Source organism: Syngnathoides biaculeatus, chromosome 8 (assembly GCF_019802595.1).
Source record: "Syngnathoides biaculeatus isolate LvHL_M chromosome 8, ASM1980259v1, whole genome shotgun sequence".
In the NCBI taxonomy this organism is placed as follows: Eukaryota; Metazoa; Chordata; class Actinopteri; order Syngnathiformes; family Syngnathidae; genus Syngnathoides; species Syngnathoides biaculeatus.
The window spans coordinates 3964243-3982888 of record NC_084647.1 but is presented as its reverse complement, the minus strand read 5'-3'; the positions used below and the strand labels follow the sequence as shown (position 1 = coordinate 3982888).

Sequence of the window (18646 nt, the reverse complement as noted above, 5' to 3'; positions counted from 1 at the left end):
GAAAATCATACTTGTGTATTATCCTGTGATTTGAAAATAAGATGAAACCAACAGTTTAGTATTAAATTAATCCCCACTCTTGATCTCTGTTGTAAAGATTAGCTTTGTAGGAAGCAGAGAAGTATGCATGTTTCTTTTTAATTTGAAGTGACCAGCTGTTATGTCTGTGAATATGTACTCTTAAGTATCTGTTTTTTGTGAATGCATAGTAATGGAGAGCAAATGGAATTTGTGACATCTGACAAGTCAAGGTGTTATAGTCAATCTTGTCAAAGTTATGATTGAGATTAAGACTATAGTAACAAAGGCTCAACGAGGAAGCAGAATTTACCCTCTATAGGATCATCATTTCAGCGCAATATTGTTAATTGAACGAGAGGAACACAAAATAAAAGCCCATTTTTCAAGGGATGTGTATATGACAACAGCGTTTTGGTCTGAGAGGATATTACAGCTAACCAAAACATGTTTTAGAGTTTTTGCTTTGGAACATTCTTTAGCTAAGTGTGCATTTACTGCATCTGGACATCGTCTGCTATCCAGTCATGTCAAATTCCAAGTCATACATGTGCATATTAAGTAAACCCAAGTGCACAAGCAGGTGGTATACTTGCGTGTAGTATTTATTCACAAACTAACATTGCCATCTACTGTAGGAATATGTTACTGTCGTTTTTATATACACAAGGCTTATGATCCATTGTGATTGCATTGGATAATTTGCGTTTTAACTCACGGATTTAAGAAGGCATATGTCAATTTTTAAAACTTGATGATAGTAGTAGTAGGAACAATTACGTTTCTGTAAATTAGCTGGATTAAAGTAGGGAATCTTCTCAAAGAACTAGTGTTTGTGTCCCTCAAGTCGGCATCATTTCAGTTTCTCTTCCTAGTAATAAAATCAGCAATACTGTATTGTGAACAGAATTCGACCAAATTTCTTGTCGCCTCTATTTAGAAGACCTGTGCATGGGCTATCAGGGGGTAAGAATATGGATGTCACAGAGGAACAAGATTAGTGGGTGTGTTCTCCAAAATCAAAACCATCTGACTCTGTGCAGGATTGCATTCTTTTTATCACGATCCTGAGATGTATATACGGTGGCGATTTAAAAAGTCTACACACACTATTCAAATGCCATGTTTTTCTCTTATTGCGCCACTGTGACCTATAACCTCAACAACTCAATTGGGAATAAATAGAATAAATTACCATGACCAGAAGGTATTTTAGAGAAAAGTAAGAATAAACTGAGATTTGGAGGTTTCGCTTGTATGTACACCCTCACAACTGTGGCTGTGTTCACAATGAACCACCTAACCAAGTTTGAGCTCACGCCGCACTAATCTTCATCTCCACTCACTGAAAATTCATCCATCCATCCATCCATCCATGCATTTTCCAAGCCGCTTGTCCTCACAAGGGTTGCGGGAGTGTCGGAGCCTATCCCAGCTGCCATGTGGTATTATTTCCCAATCCCCCATGCAAAAGAGCGAGAGGAAGACCAAAGAGAAGGTTGATGGATGTTGAGAGGGAAAACATGAGGGCAGTTGGGGTTAGAGAGGAAGATGCAGGAGATAGGCTAAAATGGAAAAAGATGACATGCTGTGGCGACCCTTAACGGGACAAGCCAAAAGGAAAAGAAGAAGAAGAATGCCAACAAGATACTGGTGAAATTGGACCGTCTTCATCATTGTGGATTAAGCTTCCCTGGACACTGCTAATCTTTTGCGTCTTAGTTTTAAATATTGTGAATAGGTTATGATTTGTCTTTGTCTTTATATTAATATTCTTATAAGAGTATTTATTTCTTTTCAAGGATAAATGTCTTTGCAAAATGTTTCAATGTAGTTGCCAAATTTGCTGCATTGCGAAAATTCAAAAATGCAGTATATGATTGCTACATACTGGTATGGCATGCATGCGCCTATTTTTAGGTGTTGTATAAGGTCCTTGTGAATGGGGAATTTTTTTTTTTGACAATGTTCTCTGAATGTGAGTTTTCTTAAACACTGCTGATTGATTAACATCCATATTCGAAGAGGAATTGCCTTAGCACCTATGTTTGTGCTTTTATACTATTTGTTCAATAGTTTGTAGACTTAAAACGTATCTGATTGGACTTGTTGGTTTTGGCCAATATTTAACTTTTTATGGTGATCGGTTTTAATGTCATCATTTGACGATCGAGCTATGACTTTATTGATTGGCTCCACTAAAGACCTTTACGTCTCCATCGTACACTGTATATTTGATTCCAAAAGCTAGTTCATTTTTTGCCTTTACACAAGTTTTTTGATGTAATACTGTAAATAACTGATGACCAATTTATTTATTAAAAAAATAATTTCAACAGTGTGGGACTGACGATATGTCTGAGAAACACAACACCTAATGCCTGGATCATCCGACAGAACAAATTCGCTCTTTTATGACTACTCTCTGACGACTGCAATAAAATCTTGTATTCCGAGACCACCGCCACCTGTTTTTATGATCAATGGGCTTTATCTTGTCAACTCAAATGGGACCAGATAGACTCATTAACATGGTGACGGTAACAACACTGGGTCACGTTTATTCTAATAACAAAAATGGGGAAAAACTTTTTCTGGTGGTCACCGGTGCTCAGGGAACGTTTATTGCAATACACAAGTAAAAGACAAATAGTTATGTAGCCTCGCAACCTAGTGCTAGCGCTCCCAGTTTTATGTAAACAAACAGCCATTCTGTTGAATCATGCTCTAATGCTTCGATGTGGGTGAAGTAATTTATTTACAATGAAGTAATTTAAATACAGTTTGTTAGTACCCATTATTTCTGTCATCTTGTAATGTTGGTTTGACCTGACTAATTATAATACATAACCTGACTGGAGCAGTGATTTCCAACCTTTATGGAGCAAAGGAACCTTTTGCAATTGAAACATCTGACGGGACACACACAAACAAACCGTGCCACAAAAAGTGGAAACAATAATTAGGATATATACCTCTAGGCACCTAGTAGAAGATACATGAATAGATGGCACACCATTCATCTATCTATCCATTTTCTACTGCTTTTCTGGGTCAGGTCGCGGGGGAAGTAGCTTCAGCAGGGATACTCAAACTTCCCTTTCCCGAGCCACTTCTTCCAGCTCTTTTGGAGGGATCCCGAGGCGGTCCCAACCCAGCCAAGAGACTTAGTCTTTTCAGCGTGTCCTGGGTCCTCCCCAGGGTCTCTTTCCGGTCAGACTTGTCCGGAACACCTCACCAGGGAGGTGTCTGGGAGGCATCTGGACCAGATGCCCCAGCCACCTCATTTGGGTCCTCTCAATGCGAAGGAGCAGCGGCTCAACAGTGAGCCCCTCCCGGATGACCAAGCTTCTCACCCTATCTCTAAGGGAGAACCTGGACACCCTGCAGAGGAAACTCATTTTGGCCACTTGTATCCAGGATCTTGTTCTTTCGGTCACAACCCACAGCTCGTGCACGAGGGTAGGAACGTAGATCGACTGGTAAATTGAGAGCTCCCCCTTTACCACAATGGACCGATACAAAGTCTGCATCTCTGCAGACACTGCACTGATCATTCTGTTGATCTCCCGCTCCATTCTTCCCTCACTCATTAACAAGACCCATCTCATCCCCGACCCGGAGAGGGCACGCTACCCTTTTCCGACTGAGAACCATGGTCTCAGATTTGGAGGTGCTGATTCTCATCCCAGCCTTTTCACACTTGGCTGTGAACCACTCCAGTGATAGTTGGATATCATGGCTTGATATAGCCAACAGAAATACATCATCTGGAAAGAGCAGGGATGCGATGCTAAGGCCACCAAACAGGACACAGGCTGCGCCTGGAGATTCTGTCCAGAAAGGTTCTGAACAAAATCGGTTACAAAGGCCAGCCTTGGCGGAGTCAAACAGTCACCGGAAACAAGTCCGACTTATTGCTGGCATTGCGGACCAAACTCTGACAATGGTTGTATAGGGACCGAACACCTCGTATCAGAGGGTTTGGTACACCATACTTTCAAAGAAAACCCGACAGGACTCCCCGAGGGACACTGTCGAATGCCTTCTCCAAGTCCACAAAACACATGTTGACCCCCATGCACCCTTGAGGATCCTGCCGATGGTGTTCAGCTGGTCCACTGTTCCACGGCCAGGATGAAAAACAAATTGCTCCTCCTGAATCCCAAATTCGACTTCCCGACGGACCCTCCTCTCAAGCATCCCTGAATAGACTTTACCAGGGAGGCTGAAGGAGTGTGATCCACCTATAGTTGAAACACATCCTCCTTCTTAAAAAGGGGGACCCCCACCCCAGTCTGCCAATCCAGAGGCACTCTCCCTGATGTCCACACGATGTTGCAAAGACGTGTCAACCAGGACAGCCCCACAACATCCAGAGCCTTTAGGAACGGCTTGTGAATTTCATCCACCGCCGGGGCCCTGCCACCAAGGAGCTTTTTAACCACCTCGGTGACCTCAACCACAGAGACAGAAGCGCTCATCTCAGAGCACCAAGACTCCGCTTCCTCATGGGAAGGCGTGTTGGAGGAATTTAGGAGGTCTCCCCACCGACTCAAAACATTCCCAGTTGAGGTCAGCAGTGCTCCTTGCTTCCCCATCCTGAGATGCCGGACGGTGGACCAGAATTTCCTCGAAGCCATCTTGAAGTCATTCTCCATGGCCTCACCGAACTCCACCCATGCCTGGGTTTTTGCCTCAGTGACCACCGAAGCTGCATTCCCCTTGGCCAGCTGGTATCCATCAGCTGCCTCTGGAGTCCCACAGGCCAAAAATGCCCGATAGGACTCCTTCTTCAGCTTGACAGCATCCCTCACTGTTTGTGTCCACCAACGTGTTCGCGGGTTTCTGCCACATCAGGCACCGACCACTTTACGGTCACAGCTCTGGTCGATCGCCTCAGCAATGGACGTGCGGGACATCGTCCACTCTGACTCAATGTCCCCTGCCTCCTCTGGGATGTGAGCAAAGTTCTTTCAGAAGTGGGTGTTGAAATTCCTGCCAGCCATTCCCAGCAGACCCTCACAATACGTTTGGGCCTGCCATGTCGGACTGGCATCTTCTCCCACCATCGGAGCCAACTCACCATCAGGTGGTGATCTGTTGACTGCTCTGCCCCTCTCTTCAGCAGAGTGTCCAAGACATGCAGCCGCAAGTCCAATGACACGACCAAAAAGTCGATCATCAAACAGCACTTTACACAGTTATGACTGAACTGTGATGAGCACAGAAGTCCAGTAACAGAACACCTCTTTGGTTCTGATCAGGTGGCCGTTCTTCCCAATCACGCCCTTCCAGGTCTCCCTGTCATTTCCCACGTGGGCATTGAAGTCCCCCAGCAGAATGATGAAGTCCCCAGCGGGGGTGGTCTCCAGCACTCCTTTAAGGACTCCAAAAAGGGTGGGTACTCTGAACTGCTGTTTGGTGCAGAAGCACAAACAACAGTCAGGACCTGTCCCCCTACCTGAAGGCAGAGGGAGGCTACCCTCTCATCCAACGGCGTAAACCCCAACGTATAAGCCCCGAGTCGGGCGGCAGTAAGTATACCTACACCTGCTCGGCGTCTCCCACTGTGGGCAACTCCAGAGTGGAACAGAGTCCAGCCTCTCTCAAGAGGAGGGGTGCCAGAGCCCAAGTGGTGTGTAGAGGCGAGTCAGCTATATCTAGTCAGAACATATTATCCTCACGCACCAACTCGAGTTCCTTCCCTGCCAAAGACGTGGCATCCCATGTCCCTAGAGCTAGTTTCTATAGCCGGGGATCGTATCGCCAAGGTCCCTGCCTTTGGTCACCGCCCAGCTCACATCGCACCCGACCCCTATGGGCCCTCTCTCAGGTGGTGAGCCCATGGGAAGGGGGACTCATGTTACCCTTTCGGGGTGTGCCCGGCCGAGCCGCATGGGTGCAGCCCCGGCCACCAGGCGCTCGCCTTCGAGCCCCACCTCCAGGCCTGGCTCCAGAGGGGGGGCCCCGTTGACCCGCGTCCAGGCAAGGGAAACGAAGATCCAATTTTTGTACTCATCACAGGGGTTTTGGAGTCGTACTTTGTCTGGTCCCTCACCTAGGACCCTTTTGCCACGCTAACCCTATCAGGTGCATGAAGCCCCAGACACCTTAGCTCCTAGGATCATCGGGACAAACAAACCCCTCCACCACGATAAGGTGATGGCTTGAGGAGGGGTGGCACACTATTATATTCTTGAGTAATTAAGTTCACAAGTGGTGGAACCGTGGCGCAGCTGGAAAGTGTTGGCCTGAAGTTTGCATGTTCTCCCCGTGCCTGCGGGGGTTTTCTCCGGCCACTTTACTTTCTTTCCTCCCACATCCCAAAAACATGCAACGTTAATTGGAGACTCTAAAATCCCCCTAGGTGTGATTGTGAGTGCAGCTGTTGTCTGTCTTCATAAGCCCTGCGATTTGCTGGCAACCAGTTCAGGGTTTACCCTGCCTTCTGCCTGTTGACAGCCGGGATAGGCTCCAGCACTCCTGTGACCTTTGTGAGGACAAGCGGCTAAAAAAATGGATGGATGGAAGTACAAAAGTATACACAATAAACGAACAGGTAAGTTAAATAGGCACATTACTCCCTCCATCTTTTGATCTTTTTTTTTTTTTTTTAATTCGCTAATCAGCCCCAAAATCCTGATCGTGTAAATCCAAGTAGTTAATTTCACCTTGACATAATTCATCCTTGTGATAGCCAAAATTAGTTTGATGTAAACACAAGCCAGTGTGAATTGATGTTGCCTGTATTTGGCAGGAACAGGCCTGAAGGGAAGATTTTGGAGACCGTAGGCGTGTTTGAGGCTCTGAAGCAGCACGGCAAGTACGAGACAGGACAGGTAAAAACTTGAAAAACCATGCTTAGTTGCCACATTTTGGAGCCATCGGAAGGTTGACTAACTTTATTTTTCACGATTTATCTTATCACTGTAATGGTTTCAAGCACATGTAGTAGATGATGCCATGCTAAAAACATTTTATAGTATATACATCATGATAATTTAAACCTTATTGAATGTAATGGTAATTACATTCAGGAGCACAATTTTTGTTTTTATTTTTGCAACTAATTTTTAGGTGAGGAATCCAAAACATCTGTTTTCTTCTATCACCCCAAGTTTTTTTTTTTTTTTTTTTTTTTTTTTTACAATGCAAAAACAAGCTGGAACATATATAAATAAAACACTGAGCTGGAATAGTTACGAGCTTTGAAAACAAACAAACAAAATAAGCACAAAACCTAGTGGTTTACAACAGGATGCCCATGGTTACAAGGTTAAGAGAAAAGCCAGCACAAATCCTCTTTATTCAGACTATGCTACCTTTTTGTTTGTAGCTATTGACCTACTGTATTGGGAGCTGCACACACATCTCACCGCACACTCAGTTATGAATGCACAAACATGTTGCCATGTTGTACATCAGTCCAATAGTAACCAGCTGGCAAGTCTGGCTACACCTAATCAGTGGAAGTTTCCTTAACTGGACGGTAAGCTCTGGAGAAAAAAAAACTTGATGTGCTAGGAAAAAAACTGCAATTTTGGAATCAGCATGCCAATTGAGTTTTAACAAGCATAAAAATCTATCTCTGAATATTTTTTCCCCCAATTGTTCCCATGTTATTGAGACATTCTGAGCCCATACCACTGTTTTTCTCAGCTCTTTCTCCACAGTGTCTTTGGCTATAGAGGTATTGTCTTGTTTCCATGGCACGCCCGACTGTACGATAGAGACATCACACCTCCAATGTCTGATAGGTAAGTTATAGATTCTAGCTGACTGATCTTTATCCAACAAAGGCTTTCCTGAGTTTTCGGCTTTAGGCAACTTGTTGCTCCAGTGTAAGCACAACAATCTTGTATTTTTTTCATTTTATTTTTTTATTACTCCCAGCAAGCCTGATCCCCCTGGTGCCCATGGCTCAAAGGAAGTGAAGGGGAAGACTCACACTTACTACCAAGTCCTGATTGATACTCGAGACTGCCCTCATATTGTAAGTCACTCTGTTTAGCAATGTTCCTGTTTCATTCAGAAGCGCAGAGAAATTCAGTTATTGAATGTTATTTCTGCTGTTTTATAATGTATATATGGAGCCATCCATTATCTGAGGCGCTTATCCTCACAAAGGTCATGGGAATGCTGGAGCCTGTCCCAGCTGTCTTCCACCAGGAGGCGGAGTATACCCTAAAGTCGCAGGGCAAATATATGTCACTGTGATTTGACCTGCGCAAACGTGCTCGTTTACCATCGCGCTTGCAAATCGAAAAATCACGTGCGTGAAAAATTTATTACAAGTAGAAAAAACAGATATTGAAAGACGTCGCTTATTTTGTGTAGTCTTGACATTAATTTAAGTGTTTACTTCATAAATTTTGTTCACTAAACAAGCATGCTACTAAACAATCAGTATTCACCCGGAAAGAGGAAATGCAAATTGACCGTACTGAGCATGTACGGAAGTTACAGGGCCCTTGCCATAGGGGAACACATACGGAATCTGGCGAGCAAAGTTTTAAAATGGCGAAAAAAATAAAATTGGAGAACGTGTAAATTGGCTGTTTATCCTAGCATACGATTCTGTACTGTTATTGACTTTTATGTATATTGTAAGGATCCGTATTTGATTCCTGGCTTTAGCATGATGAAAGTTTCGTCGGAAGCTGTACTGGAAGTTGAGCGAATAATTCTTGACATCGGAGACAACTGCATCCGGGTTCCGCCTCAAACCCACGCTTTCCTCACCTATGGATGCTACGGAAAATTTGCAAGACTTTTGGATTATCTTCCGAAAAACAAAGGATGGCAGCTGCCAACTTTGACGGATGCCCATTACGCGGGAAAGACGCCCAATACAACTTTACTGTCGTAAAATCTACTCGCCGTACACCGCAGAGGCGAAAGATTCTCCAGGAATGATTTTCTAAATTCAAGTGCCTCAAATTGAAGGACTCTATTTTTTTCTGCCAATGGTGTATTGACAGTGGAAGAAAAAATTTTCTGACACGCTGAAAATCATCGGTGGCACCGAAGTTGGATGACTTCGTGAAGCATCTGCAGACAGCGGATCGCAAATTTGCTATAACTGCAAAGACGTAGTTGACGTTCAACGTGGCGTCAGCAGCCATAACATTGTAAAGATATCCTTAAGGAACTGTCTCAAAACAGAAAGTGTAAAGGAACTGTCAATCGTTAAAATTGACCCCTCCGTAGAAATTGCGTGGGCCGCGTCGCTGACCAATCAGAGGCCAGATATATGCCTAAACCACGCCCCTTGTTGTCGTCCGCCATAACCTCAGACAAAGTAGCATGGTTCAGTAGAGCTTTTGTTTGGGTTTTATCACGTCTTAGGGATCCTTAACAATAGATATGGTTAAGAGGTGTAGTCACGGCCTTTGTAATAGTGACGACAGGTATCCTGATAGACTAGTTGGTGGAGTTCAATTGTACCCTTTCCAAAACCGATGACCGAGTATGAAAAATGTCTTCGATGGATCAAACTTTGTGGAAGACCACATGATCAATTGAATCCATCTAAAATCAACCGGAACAGAAGACAGAGTACGAAAAATGTCTTCGATGGATCAAACTTTGTGGAAGACCGTATGATCAACTGAATCCATCTAAAATCAACCGGAACAGATATGTTTGCACGAAGGTAAGCCCTATTTTTGATTTTCAATACGTCTCATATAAATGGATTAGCAGGTCTTTGCTTGCATAAAATAGGTACGTGTGAATGATTGACACACTTGATCTGTGTTGAGCGATACTTTGCGAGGACCTGACTGCACAAACGTGTCTCTTTGTTGGCGGCTAGCGAGCTAAGCTAAACCGGACTAGCGAGTCCTAAAAGCCTTCAACGTGCACCGAGACACCAAGACTGAAGGAAGGATGTTTGAGGATACTAAAGTAGTGATTGTCGTACTCGGTCGGGACTTACGTAGGTTCGGCACTAATTCAAGAATAATTATTGAGGGGAGCGTGTGACGTTACACAAAGAAAATGAGAGAAACAACTCGTAAATCAAGTCTCACCTTCTTCTTTTCCTTCATACGGCGGTTCACAAACGGCTATACAGATACACATACAGATTCTGCACACAAGTGTGATAGGTAACACAAAAATAGGAAACTGTCAATGACGAATTCGTCTTTGGGTTACAATATATTATATTATGTGGCTTCTCGGTCTTCCTCTGACTCTGGAAAGATCTTGCGCTAATATCAATGGTTTCTCCGTCGATATGCATGGAAATACCATTGAAATACCCCTCGCTGAAATACTCTTCAACGATATTTCACTATTCGGTAAGAATGCGAGTGAAAAATCAGCTGGTAAATCAGACAAATTTCGCTCTTGACTTTTCTTCCTGCGACGCCATTTTGTCTGTTTGTCTGAGGTTAGCAACAGTGGGGTGACGTTACTTCAGGAGGCGTGGTTAAGTGCCCTTTACGGAGGGGTCAATTGAAGGCCCAGAAGAAGAATTGTTTGATTTTGATAAAAGTTTCTGTAAATGGGTGAGCAGTAAAAAGAGGAGAATCTTTATGGCAGGAATCATGCAAAAACTTTGTGTTGAACAGTGTTATTTTCTACAGTCAGGAGTACAGAAGAGGATTGAGAAGCTTTCTTATTTTTATGACATATCTCTCATTCTTATTGTTTATTAGATTCAGTTACCAATAAAAGAACAATTCCTTGTATCATATTTATGTCTGAAAGTTATTTGTATGCATGTAATCTGAAGAACAAGAGAGTACTAGTCATGTTAGTAGACCGCAGTTTGACAGGCATGTGATTAGCTATTTTTTGGCTATGATTGTAGAAAAGTGACTAATGAAAATTTATTTTGGCTAAAAAAAATGGCTAATCATGAAAAAAGGCTAGCCAGGGCCCAGAGTTATGCCAAAAGCGCATGTTCAGAGCTTCTTCACGTACGGTGAGCGCATTTACGTTGAAAGTCATCAATATCATGAACCATGTAAAAGGAAATTCAGTTACACTGAAATTATTTCTGGGATACAACACAAGTAATGTTTCAGTATCTAACTATAATAAGTATCAAATTGTGATTTACTTTGACTTCATCTAAGTTCTGACGTTAGACTAGTTTGTCCATACATCTAAATGCGAACAGTCATTTTCCCCGTGGTATGCGTTATCTTGAAATTGAAAACATTTCCCCTCTACATGTTTTAGGAAGATATAGATTTCATTGATGGATTGACAATAGATACTGCTGTAAATTACACTAGATTATAACAATACATCATGATTGCCGACAGGAAGGTTTATTACAATGTATCGCTAGCTTGTTGCCACTAATGCCGATTATGTTCAACTAAACTTTCAGCATTTTCAAAACATTGCGGGTATAGACCATTCGTGTTTATTCCTTGACAGGCCAGTTAATTTTTTTCTTTAGACGAAGTTGGTCAGATCAAGAATTTTTATTGATGAAAAATTTTAAATACTGTTTTATATCATGTTCTACTAATATCAGTTGAAATTGGAAATTAATATTTCTGAGTTTGAAATCTTCATTTTCCATTTTAGTTATATATTTATTTTATTTTTAATTTACAGTTATGTTATATTAATCCAGTAAATTATTTTAAGGTTTTGAGATTCGATCCCTAATAACACCTACAACTTTATTTGCGGGCATGACAGGTGGACCACACCCGTAACTATATCTGCGAGCATGACTGACTACACCCGTACATTTTTCAAATGTGAGTGACTGGCGATGGCACGCGATCGCGCTCGTCAAATCACAGTGACTACAGCTTTGATTGAGAAATAGTCCACTTTTGTTTTAATACATTTTTCATCTTGAGTCACATGGACCAGTGCATGGGATTTTCTGGCAACTAGTGGTTTTACATTACAAACACCCAAATTTTGTTGCCTTTTCCATGTCTCTTAAAGAATGCGACAGGTACTGTGATAGGTGCCCATATCCTCATTAAAAATGTTGCCATTATCGGTGACAATGTGCGGTATCTTTATACAGCCAATTAGAATTGTATTTTAATTAAATTGACCAAGCTGTGTGCTGTAGGTCATTTAAAAAAGTTACGCATTAGCATCAAATTAATAATGTAAAAATGTACACAGTTGTTGTTCACAGTTGTTGTTTACATGCATCAAAGTCGACTATGCTGTCTGTTTTTTCTGTTTATTCAAGCCAAGAGCAAAACCTGGAGACCCAGTTGACTTGTTGTTCTGATAAATATTTGTTTATGCTGCTTTTGACAGTCTCAGAGGTCCCAGACCGAAGCGGTGACGTTTCTGGCTAACCATGATGACAGCAGAGCACTGTACGCCATCCCAGGTATTCTCCTATACCATCTCACTTCTCAATTCCACAACATGATAGTAAATACAGACCAAAGCAGACTCTGTTATCATCCACATTAGTTTAAGAAAACTTTGTATATATTTTTCTTTTAATTCAATCAGGTCTGGACTATGTGAGCCATGAAGACATCCTGCCCTACAATTCTGCAGAGCAGAACCCCATCCATCATGAACTGTTTGAGCGCTTCCTCATGTATAACCCTGCCAAATGTAAACCCTCACCCCCAGTCTGTCTTTTTTAATCCTACAATGTGTTTTTCCCTTTTCATGTGTGTTTTTTGTGTCCTTCCTAATTCTTATAATTTGGTCATTTCTCATCTAATTTGATCCAACCTTGTTTCCCCTTTAACTTTGCCTTCTCTGTCCTTTGTAGCTCCTCCTTTCATCCCCAGAGACACCCTAAAAGCATGGCAGGAAAAGAACCACCCTTGGTTGGAGCTCTCTGATGTCCACAGGGAGACCACTGAGAATATCCGGGTCACTGTCATCCCCTTCTACATGGGCATGAGGGTAAATAACTAGGGTAATATATGAATATACTGTGCATCATTAAACATTTGGGAAAATAATTTTCAGAGGCCTTATCCCAGCCCAAATTTTCCATTAAAAAAAAATTATAAATAAATAAAGTTGTGTTTCTTGATCATGTAAAATTCTACTTTCTAGAGATGGAAAACTTTGGGTTTATGTTTGCTGTAATAATCAGAATGATTCATATTTTTCAAAAATCAAAGTTCAGTGTCGTGCATCTCTGAGTTTCTCTTTTCGAACGGAACTAGTGTATTTTACACACTACAAGGTGCACTTAAAATCCATTAATTTTCTCAAAATTCGACAGTGCGCCTTTTTAATCCAGCGCACCTTGTCTGTGCATTGAGTTCTAAGATCTGTAATGTTGTCTGACTTTGGTGAGCTCTTTACTTGATTAACTGTCGGGACAATTTTCGGCTGACACGCCGTACGCTGGCAGCGACAAACCAATCAGACAACATTAGGTAGTACAGTACGTACCCATGGCTCCGGTAGGTATACTGGCATGCTGCAAAACAACATTTTTTGTCTAAAGACCCCTGAAAATTGCATCAGTGAAGAGGCGTGCTTATGGGGCCCAATTCATACTACAGGCTATCAGTTACATGGTTGTAAATGGTAATATAGCAACTGCAAAATAATTCAACATCAATAAATCTATTCGGAAGTGGAAGAATAAAAAAAAGGAACTCTGCCACGTTAAAAAGCTGGAACAAAGTGAGGTGGCCACAAAAGACTACCTTGAGCAATGGATTATTGAACAAAGCATAGCCAGAAGAAGCATCTCTACAGTCACCATTCCACTGAAGGCAATAACAGTAGTACAACTTGTGAAGATCTAAGACTTTCATTTTATGAAAAGGTGTTTTCTCTCCATCTGCGCAAGAACTAAAATCAACACTTTTGCTTCATTCCAGCCACCGGTAACTAAGTCCACCAACTGCCAATGGATTATAAAGAAAATATTGATTAAAATTGTGTATTATTAAATAGTAGAAAAAAGTTGAACTAAACTCAGTTTTGCGTTCGTTACCTTTTGTTTTTGTATACCGTATGTTTTAGCATGTACCCGATCATGCACATTATGTTTGTGTTAAGTACAGAAATAGATCCCGTAATTGAGTTTTATAATCTTTATAATCCGGTGCGCTTTTTGGTGTGAAAAATACAGCACCTAACTAAATTAAAAGCTTTTGACACTTTTTTTTTTTAGATATACATGTAAACTGTTTTCAAATGTATGTTTTGATTAGAGGAAGACGAAAATATTAATTGTGATTATTTCTGTCTTTATTCAGGAAGGCCAGAATTCTCATGTATACTGGGTGAGTGTGAGAAAACAAGAACAATTATACTCTACGTATATAGGTGCCCAAAATAAATAACCCTAAGTACCCTCTCGATAGTTTGTGCATCAACTTAATCATATCCCCTTTGTGTATCTAAAAAATATTCAAATGAAAATGTATTTGTACACCATACATAGTATATGCATCCCAGTGTTTCAGAGAGATGAAAACAGAACTTAATTTGCAGAATGAATACAAAAACCTGCCCCTACCATCCCCTCAAATAAATACAGACCCACCCATACGAGCAGACATGCCTAAACATACAGACACAGCATATGTTCACGAACAGTACAGCAGTTCTATCGAGACGTGACAACATGGGAAGGCACTGAGTATCCAGGCTAGAAAAGACAACCTGTGAGAGCCATCCACATCAAGAGGTGCCGCAGCTCATGACCACAAAGGATGCTACCACAGAAATCACAAAGATCAGAGTAGACTGGTTGGGACTACCCACATTTTACGGAGACCCCCAGCCCTCCTGGCCCCAGGAGGCTCAAGGATGAGATCTCCGTGAGCAGACTGAACTCACCTCCAAGCATGGAGGCTCCCATGAGGGAGATGTTAGAGAAAAACCCAAGACTAAGAAAACAAAACCAGATAAAAGCTAAAGGAAAATAAGAGATACAAGAAAGGTTTAGTTTATAAAAGATATAAGATGAGCTCAAATAAATGAGTAAAATAAGTATTTAATAAATGGGTAAAAGAAAGATTACATCAAATGAGTTAAAAAAAATATTACTGGTATATGAGTTAATACCTAAACCAAACAGGTGATTCTGGACTCTTCCTTTAAAAACATGAACAGTCTCTACTTCCCTGATGCTTTCTGGAAGGCTTTTTCAAAGGCGTTTGCCATAATGACTGAAGGCAGCATCGCTGGGTTTATGTTCTGATCATTGGAATAATAAAAAAACACTGCCAGAGGAACTTAGGACCTGTGAGGATTGATAAGATAAAAGCATATCTGGTTGATAGGATATCTTAAGACCATTGAGACACTCAAAACTAATAAAAGGTCAAAATTGACATACATGCATACGGGGAGCCAATTCATTGATCTGTAGTGTGCTCCAGCTCTTTGATCTTTGTCAGCACAGAAGTAGCTGATTTCTTGAGTAGTTTTAGAGAGTAAATGCTCTTTTTTGGGAAGTAGAGAGAGCAGGGAATTGCAGTAGTTTAAACAGGAGATAAAAGCATCCATCAGCATCCTCACATTAACCTGCTGGAGAAATGGGTGGCCTGTGGCTATTCTTTAGATTGCAAAAACCTATTTTAGTTACATTCTTGAGTCAAAAAATGACATCCAGGTTTTTTAACACATTGTGATGGTTTAAAATGTTGTAGTTTCGGTAAAGGTTTTTATTTTTTAACCTACCTTCAAAACTGCTAACCAAAACCTGTTCCATCCTGGTTGATCCTTGACTTAATATCTAAAATAGGCTGAAGAAGGGAATCAGTTGACTCTATTTCATCATGAGATTGTGATGAACAGCTGGGTGTCATCTGTATAACTGGAACCTGATGCTCCGTCTCCTGATAATGTCTTCAAAGAGAAGTATGTAGATATTAAAAAGTATTGGATTTCAATTTGGGCCTTCGTTCACCCGGCACCCAAGTTTATGCATCCTGGAGGAATGTGCATCCAAACCTACAAAAACTAATCTGTGGAAAAAGCTAAAGCAGTTAAAAATAGTAGCAGAAATGCTGACTATGTTTTACAGTGTGTGTGTAATGTGTACTGTGTTTTGTCTTCAACTAGATTGGTATTTCTCTAAAATATAGAAACAAGTTGGTTAAGCACCATGTTTTTTCTAATATTGCAGCTCATAAATCACTTTTGTCAAGACTCATTTTTGGGAGCTCTCTTGTCATGTTGCTAATTACAGACAAAATAGTAGCATGGAAATGGCTGAGGGTCTTTGTGCAGAATTGCTGATCATGTTATTAGGAGAGAAGCACAGCATGAGGGCAGTTATTCAAATTAACCCTACTGTTACGCCACAATATGTTGCACCCAAGTCTATTTTAAAGTCTTCATGAGCATCTATTAACGCACAGATAAAACAAGGTATAGCCTTCAACCACGTTGTTTGACCAACTAAATTGTACAGTTGGTTTGGAATATTTCCTGTAAAGTTTTTCAAAAGGACCGAACTTAACCCTCATGTGTTTAATGTTCCTGGGTCAATCTGACCTGCGATCCAGAAAGTGTCTGGAACAAAAAAAAAAAAAATCTAAATAAATATATCTCATTAACTCCATTTGTCACTTTTCTGATCAGTATTGTAATAGTCTACAAATATGAAGCCACTGCATTTAATACTTACATTTTACGGCCGGTCAGTTTAAACAGGGTTAAATTTGATCTTTTACTAAGAATAGCTGGCCTTTTACTTCAGGGGGTGTGGTCATATTTTTCATCCACTGTAATACAGTGTCAGTGTGTGTGTGTTAACTGTGTCATCCTTTAAGTGGCGATATTGCATCCGTTTGGAGAACATGGGCAATGAGGTGGTTCAGCTGAGAGAGAGACATTGGAGGATCTTCAGCCTGTCTGGAACCCTGGAGACTGTCCGAGGTCGTGGCGTGGTGGGCAGGGTCAGAGCAACTCACGCACACACTCAGAAGTGACACACAATGCTGAATCCTCGGGTTATGTGCACTTTAAAAAAAAAAAAAAAAAGAAAGAAATTGGTACATTTTACAGAAAAGAAATATTGCTACTGATGTTGATAGTAGCAATATAAATTTTTGTGCAAAGATACTGTTACTCATGAATTCCTGACCCTTGATTTCAACTGTAATTACCCGGTTAAACTTTACAAAATTTCCAATGGAATTGAACCAGAGGTTACTACATCACACATAACCTAAACTACAGGTTCCAGGAATACATAACAACCAGAATTAACATCCTTATTTACGGCATTTATTGAATATTTTAATGGTGCGGTGCCATCTGGGAAATGTGTGGCTTCACAGGATTTTTTTTTTTTTAATGGCCACTAGATATTTGTGGTTTACAACAGTGAGTGGAAGAAAATCATTATTTTAACCCTCACTGATTTTTGTAAGTTCACCTACTAACTAAGACATGAGCGGGCTATAATCTGAATCGTAGGTAGGTTTATATTAATATTGAGAGAAGTAGTAGTAGTGAGCGACAGAGTATCTAAAAGAAAATCACATACAAAAAAATCTGCATCTTGAGTGAAATAAGTATTTCATCCCCAATCAAGAATAAAGAATTCTGAACCACAGAGTAGTCCTCTCACGTTAAGGAAGTACTTCACATCTAAACTTGTTAGCTGTATGAAAGACACTTAGCTCAACTTGTTACCAATATAAAGACACCTGGCCACAGAATCAGTCAATCAGACACAAACCTCTTTATCATGGACAATACTAAATAACTTTCTGAGGACATCAGGGACAAGATTGCAGACCTGCACAAGGCTGGAATGCGGCTTCAAGACAACTGGCAAGCGGCTGGGTGATGAGATAACTGTTAGTGCAGAAATTATAAAATGGACTAAACACAAAATGACTGTCAGTCTCCCTGGTTTGTCAGTTTCCCTCATGGGAAGGTGTGTTGGTGGAATTGAGGATGTCTTCAAAGTATTCTCCCCACCGACTAACAACATCCCAAGTTGAGGATCTCGGTGCCCCATCCTCACTACACACAGTTTTGACGGTGCACTGCTTCCCCCTCCTGAGACACTGGATGGTGGACCAGAATTTCCCCGAAGCCATTTTGAAGTTGTTCTCCATGGCCTCACCGAACTCCTCCCACACCCGAGTTTTTGCCTCGTCGACCACCGAAGCTGCATTCCGCTGGCAGCCGGTACCTATCAGCTGCCTCGTGAGTCCCACAGGCCAAAAATGCCCGATAGGACTCCTTCTTCAGCTTGACAGCATCCCTCACTGTTTGTGTCTACCAACGTGTTCGCGGGTTGGCGCCACGACAGTCACTGATCACCTTATGGCCACACCTCCAGTCGGCCGCCTCAGTAATTGAGGCACAGAACATTGTCCACTCGGACTCAATGTCTCCCGCCTCCTCGGGGACGTGAGCAAAGTTCTTTCGGGGGTGGGAGTTGAAATTCCTGCTGACAGGGGAACCTGCCAGCCATTCTCAGCAGACCCTTACAATATGTTTGGGCCTGCCACATCGGACCGGCATCTTCCCCACCATCTGAGCCAACTCACGAGCAGTTGGTGATTAGTTGACAGCTCCGCCCCTCTCTTCACCTGAGTGTGCAAGACATGCGGTCGCAAGTCCAATGACATGACCACAAAGTTCATCGAACTGCAACCTAGGTTTTCCTGGTGCCAGGTGGACATGTGAACACCCTTATGCCTGATCATGGTGTTCGTTA

General features: G+C 41.7%; 1 protein-coding gene across 2 annotated transcripts in view; it reads left to right on the top strand.

Moving 5' to 3' along the window:
- The window catches only part of poldip2 (polymerase (DNA-directed), delta interacting protein 2), a 29220-nt gene that overhangs the window by 7832 nt on the left and 2742 nt on the right, over positions 1–18646 (top strand). Inside the window, exons 2-9 of one of the 2 annotated variants that reach the window (XM_061827922.1) lie at positions 6785–6860; positions 7681–7778; positions 7915–8014; positions 12280–12355; positions 12484–12591; positions 12755–12891; positions 14211–14237; positions 16740–16865. In XM_061827922.1, the coding sequence (XP_061683906.1) occupies positions 6785–6860; positions 7681–7778; positions 7915–8014; positions 12280–12355; positions 12484–12591; positions 12755–12891; positions 14211–14237; positions 16740–16865 (748 nt within the window). Of the gene's footprint in view, positions 1–6778; positions 6861–7680; positions 7779–7914; positions 8015–12279; positions 12356–12483; positions 12592–12754; positions 12892–14210; positions 14238–16739; positions 16866–18646 lie in introns of both variants that reach the window. The other variant, XM_061827921.1, reaches the window with a different exon arrangement.